The following is a 6,000-nucleotide window of genomic DNA, read 5'->3' as shown; positions in this document are numbered from 1 at the left end:
AATGCAAGATCGCTTGTAAACAAGACATTTATTTTGTAAGATTTCATAACCTCTAATGAACTGGATTTTCTGTTAGTTACAGAGACTTGGCTGAATGCGGGGATACTGTACAAGCCACTTCTCTGAACTTGTGCCCAAAAACTGTTCTTTTTTGAACTGCCATAGACTCTGTGCCAGGGGCGGTGGACTTTCATCCGTGTTCAGAAACAGCTTCTGCTGTCGAACTCTTAAGACTGAATCTTTCTCAAGTTTTGAAGTACTTCTATTTTAGTTGAATAAACAACGTGTGGTTTATCGCCCGAAACCTCATATGGACTTTTCAAAAGAGTTCTCAAATTTCTTAGTTGACGCTGTTCTTAAATATAATAGGCTTTTTATTGTAGGGGATTTTAACATTCATGTTTGTTGCAAGTTAAACTCTGTAGTCAAATCCATTTTTTTCCCAATTAAGACTGCTATAAAAAGCTAAGAGTTTCTTATTTTTTTGTAAGTCTCTCTTGTCTTCAGATGATTCAAAATGCAGCTGCCATACTTCTGACTGGCACCCGGATATTTGATCATATCTCCCCAGTATTATGCTCTTTGCACTGGCTGAAAAATCTGGAAAACACTGGCTGTTACAGAAGTTAGTTTAAAATTGTACTTTTTGTTCTTAAAGCTCTGACTGGATCGACTCCTAAATATCTCTGTGATCTTTTAAATCCAAATACATCCGTTATATCTCTGAGATCTTCAGAGCAAAGATTGTTGATGGTCCCGAGATCTAGATTAAAGTTGAAGGGTGACTGTGCTTTTTCCATTGTTGGGCCAAAACTGTGGAAGAGTCTTCCGGTTTCCCTCAGATTAGTTGAATCAGAACCTGAATTAAAAATCTCTCTTTTCGCCCAGGCTTATAATTGTCCCTAGAGTGTAAGGCTCCATCACTTATTTGTGTTTTGATACTCTCCTTCTCATTGCATAGCGAGCTAAATTATTTATATTCATTTTTTAATAGTTATTTTTTTAGCATGGTTTTGAACAGCACAGTGTTCAACTACTGTTGTTTTCATTGTGCTTTTGATTTTGACTTATGTGTGAGTTGCTGTGAGAACCAAAACAGAAATCATTTATATGCCTGAGTGAATGTACGCTGTCAGCTCCATATTCTGCTTTATTAAACAAAAAGGTTCAGCTGCCATGTAAGTTTTATGAGACATCAGTTTTTTTTACTGGCCATAAATGTACTATTAATATAAGCATGCAATATTTTCTTAAAAATGTTTGTTTATCTGAGCTATCTAGCTAGTTTTTGCATATTTCTGATTCAAATAATGGTTGTAACAGTCCCAGTCCACGAATGGTAAACTTCTATTCTTCCAAAAGATTATCTCATAGTTTTGGCCAATTTTCTGTGCAACCAGGCGGTCGGTGAACAGACTGTGGGCGGCCCGTGGGTGAGTGAGCTTGAGACTAATAGTTTAGGACTTTGATGCCAGGCCTATAAAACAATGGCAGTGATCTAGCAAAGGAAGGGGGGGGGGGGTAATGTCTTTGCTTGAATCTCAGTAACCATTTTGCCCACAAAGCCACTTTATAAACACATCACATATAAAGGTGCAGTGTGTAATATTATGCCCTTTTATAGTGTTCTGTGTAAAGTTTGTTTGTTCTCCCCATGTCTGAGTGGGTGTTCTCAGGGTGCTTCTGTTTCCCCCACAATCCAAATACATGCAGTATAGGTGAATTTGAGATGCTAACTGTCCATATGTTGGAATGCATGTGTGTGTGTGTGTGTGCGTGAGAGTCCCAAACCAAGTAATGGGGAGGTTTGGGGAAAAACCTGCCAACCTACCCAGGAAAAATCACTGACAAGTAAATGCGTGGACCGTTTGTCACGTAAAGCAGAAGATTGACCATAGAATCACCAAGAGTCGGATGCGACTGAAATGGTTAATGAAAGAATGTATTTAATATTGGCAGCTAGCGGTCGAAATTGGTACTGCAGTTGAAATTCAAAATATTGGGGAGTGTCACTTCTCACCCCCTCCTCATCAGATGCGGGTTGCCAGATTGAGGATACGCAAAAGAAACGAGCACAATTGGCGATGGAATGCGTAAGTTCATGAGTTGATTTATCCACGTTTTAATATGCTTCTGGTCATAGACATTTTGTAGATGGATCTCTGACCCAGTTTGTTTGCTGGCATAAATGGCAGCAATGCACAGTGTTTTATACCAACTTGTAACCCTGGGTGTCGAAATACTGTTGGATAAATTGGCAGTGTGCAGAATCACAGACAAAAAACAGACATTCCGACACGGAATGCAAATTTTAAAGTAGAATAAGTTTTTCAGAGAAACAAGTATGTGAACTTGGCATGTTTTCTAAACATCTAAACATATGGTATTTTTATGTATTGGTACAGTCAAAAAAAAAAGACATATAGCACCTTTAAGGTTAGTGAGTCTTTCCCCCCCCACATAACTAGCACCACCTAAGACTTCCGCTTTAAAATCAAGTTTCATGCCAGATTCGCAAGAAACTGACAAATACGGAGGCTGATATTGAGAGACGTAAATAATAACAGTAATTCAAGAAATGTCACATTTAATTTGACCTGATTCACACATCTTGCCACCAGGGCCTGTTTCTGGTTAAAACATCAGCATGAAAGTATGGGCTTTCAAATGATGGGAAAAGGGAGATTGTTGGAAGCTGCCTGGCCAAAACTATTCATACTATTTAATTCAAGTGCGTTTAGTTTTGTTTTTGTGCTTTATTTCATTTTTAGAGCTATTTTTAATAATACACTGAAAAGCTCAGCTCTGACTGTCCCTGATTGGCGTTCTTGGTTAGGTCATGCAGTCAGAAAATGTCCACCATTGGGGGTTATACAAGCAAGCTAACAAAGTGAGATTCCAGACTGTACTGAACTTTATTGAAGCTGCATCAATGAAAAAATAGGGCTCATACTTGAAAATAAAACTAGAGAGAAATGTGCTAAAATGTAACATATGCATGTCATTACAGATGTGAGATACAATATCAGGTGTGTTAGTGGTGGATAAATAAGGCTTAAAGCATAAGGCTTTTATTCAGACTCAAAATTCATTTCACAGTGACAGTCGTTCTTCTGTATGACTGTGCTTCTTAATATCCCCTTTTCAACCAAAAAAAATTCTATAAATGTATACGCACTTCTTGCGTGTCCCTAAAAAAGAAAGAAAGCTTGCTACGGCAGTAAGAATATTCACTCATACATTTGCACTGTACTTGTGATTTAAATAGACATTTGTTTCATTAAACTGATGTATTTGGTTCTTCTGATCTCCTGTGAACCTCACATTAGAGGTGCAGTGTTGGAGCATTAGCAGCAATAGTAATGGGAAGTTTAACATTTACATCCATTCATTTACCATTATGTGTATCTGATATGAAAATATCTTCAATCCAAAATGTTAATGACTTTTCAGTAGTTCCTGATATACTGATCTAGAAGTAAACGTGACTGGGAAAAGCCACCCAAGGGAAAAAAAGAGTAATGTTGTCATGCAGTGTATTTGACATAAATACAAAAATTACAACTTTTTATATCTAGACTCAGTGTAAACACTGCTTGGGCCCTTTGAATGGTGCTTTCAAACTCTTTCAAACCCCATTACAAAAACTTGAAATCACAATATTTAATTCATTCTTAAAGTGTCTCTTTTTCAGTCTGAGTAGATTTCCTCTCTGCCCCGTCTCAAACTTTGAAAAAGGTGTGTTTGAGGAAGCAAAAGAAAGTGTGTTTAAAAAATATGGAAGCTCTTTTCTCTAGGGTATCATTAAAAGGTTGGCATCTCTGGTCTCAGGACTGGTTTTAACAGTCTGCTGTCATCTTATCCTTACATGCCCTGGATAAACTCTTGCAGCTGTCGCACAATCTCCGTATCCACCGTCTCCATAAGAGCCTGGAAGCTCTGGTCTCCCATCAACATCTGCTGAGCCTTCAGCTTCTCATAGACAAACTGCTGAAGAGAGATGCTGTGCACAGGGTCCTCAAGAGCCAGCTATAGAGGAAGCAAAAAAAAACTTAGTATAAGGATAGCAAATGAACTCTGGTGCCCCATTACTTTTATTTTTTCTTAAAGAGGCCATATTATGCCATTTTACAAAGTCTTGATTTAGTTTTTGAGGTCTACTGTAATAGAGTTTCATACTTGAATGTTCGAAAACACTTTTTTCACATATTTTGCATTATTGCAGCACCTCTATTCCCAGTCTATCAGTAACGCTTGGTTTTAGTCCCAGTCTCTCTGAAGCCCCTTTTTCTGAAAAGCGCAATGCACTCTGATTGGTGGGCTGGACCAGTATGTTGCGATTGGTCAACCGATTCAATGAAATGAAATGATTCAATGAAATGAAAGAAATCATTACGGCCCTTACCATTATCACACATTTCAACATACTACGAATTGTTTGCATATGCCTTGGGCGGGAATTATTAAAATAAGGGAATAGTGTGACGTGTACTTTCCTGGAAGAAAACTTGAGACGACAAACAATGTGTTTCAGAAACATTGCTTACAAAGTTATTTTTACTTTTTAATTTAAGCTAAATGATTCAACCCTGTAAATTATCATAATTTTTATAATATTTTCATTTAATACATGGGAAATAAGTTTATCAGTAGCTATAAAACAATAGTTTGTCACAAATCTATGCTGTGCGACAGCTTTAAAAAATGTATTTTAATAAAAATGTATTTTATTTAATAAAAAAGATTTAGTTTTAGACCTTATCTTATACTTGGAACAACAGGCACTAGCTCACACTTTATAAAGTGTGTGTGTTATGGGATGTCAGTGTAAGATATATATTCTAGAGAACTAGGCTTTCAGAATCAGCCCATTGCAGAGTTAGTTTATAAGTGTGAATGGATTACTTCAATATAAGGGCATGGAACTGCAGTGAAATAAAATACTTAAAGCTGTCACAAAGAAGGGGATAAAAATATATGAAATACAATATACAGCATCAGAATGATGGATAATAAAATGTCTAAAAGTCTGAAAACACAAAGTAAAATGACAACAACAAAAACATATGCTAAAAAAACAAATGAAAACCTGAAACAAAAGTCTTTTTAAGGTCAAGGTGTTTTGTACTGTTTTTTTGTATTGATCATTTTTGTATATTGTAGTTTTGTAAAGCGTCGTTTCTTTTGTTTCTTCTCGACATGGTAACTTCCCTTGAAATGGTAATGTATTAATTGTTTTAAATTTTTGTATATTAATAAAGTTGCCTCATCTTTTGTGCTCCCTGGCCTATTTCTCTCTGCTCACCCACTTCTGGTAACGAACCTGTGCGCCCCCTGTGTAGGGCTGGTAGTTCCTGGTATACTCCGGGTGGCATAGTCGAACGTTAGTATACTTGTTGGTGCTTTCCTATCATTTTCTCCAGTACCTGACGCCCACACCACATATAGGAGGACTACGTCAAAGTCATTGTATTTGCCACTCTTCCTGCTGTTTAGCACTATGACTGTAACTACATTTTGTCATGTAGATGTCTTCAGGCCAGGTTTCTTATCAAGCATGTGAAGTTTGGGGCAGATTAGACATTGTATGCTTGATTTACAACAACGACCTGATCCATGGCGATAATAGCATGGTTTAGTACTCAGCTAAGTGTTTCTAGCATGTTTCTAGCATGTTTAGCACTCAATGGCATATTTTAGTATGTTGCTAGTAGTGCATCACAGTTTTAAACGTCACTGCCTGTTGCCAGGTGACGCTATTACTATAGCCGAATATTGTTAAGTTTGGGAAAGATTGGACAATGCATGCCTAAGTTACAGCAACTTGCTGTTTAATTATATTAATAGCATGCTTTATCACTTAGCTAAGTGCTGCGAGCATGTTTTAACATATTTATAGTTGCATGCTAAGTTTGGGGCAGATTGGACATTTCAGCAACTTCCTGTTTCGTGGCAAAACACTGAAATTTGTAAGGCCACCAGGGACACGCCCTTTGATGA

The 6,000-nt window shown here is 37.2% G+C and overlaps 1 protein-coding gene across 1 annotated transcript in view; it reads right to left on the bottom strand.

Annotated features, from left to right (window-relative positions):
* Window positions 1-2,896: 2,896 nt before the first annotated feature.
* The window catches only part of ipo11 (importin 11), a 197,257-nt gene continuing 194,153 nt past the window's right edge, over window positions 2,897-6,000 (bottom strand). The window contains exon 30 of the mRNA XM_077222607.1: window positions 2,897-4,029. Within this exon, the coding sequence (XP_077078722.1) occupies window positions 3,865-4,029 (165 nt within the window). The 3' untranslated portion in view covers window positions 2,897-3,864. The remainder of the gene's footprint in view (window positions 4,030-6,000) is intronic.

This window comes from Siphateles boraxobius, unplaced genomic scaffold (genome assembly GCF_051911475.1).
Source record: "Siphateles boraxobius isolate OS27281-9 unplaced genomic scaffold, OSU_SipBor_1 9, whole genome shotgun sequence".
Classification (NCBI taxonomy): Eukaryota; Metazoa; Chordata; class Actinopteri; order Cypriniformes; family Leuciscidae; genus Siphateles; species Siphateles boraxobius.
Note: the sequence above shows the minus strand (reverse complement) of the source record. Positions and strands in the feature narration are given on the sequence as shown.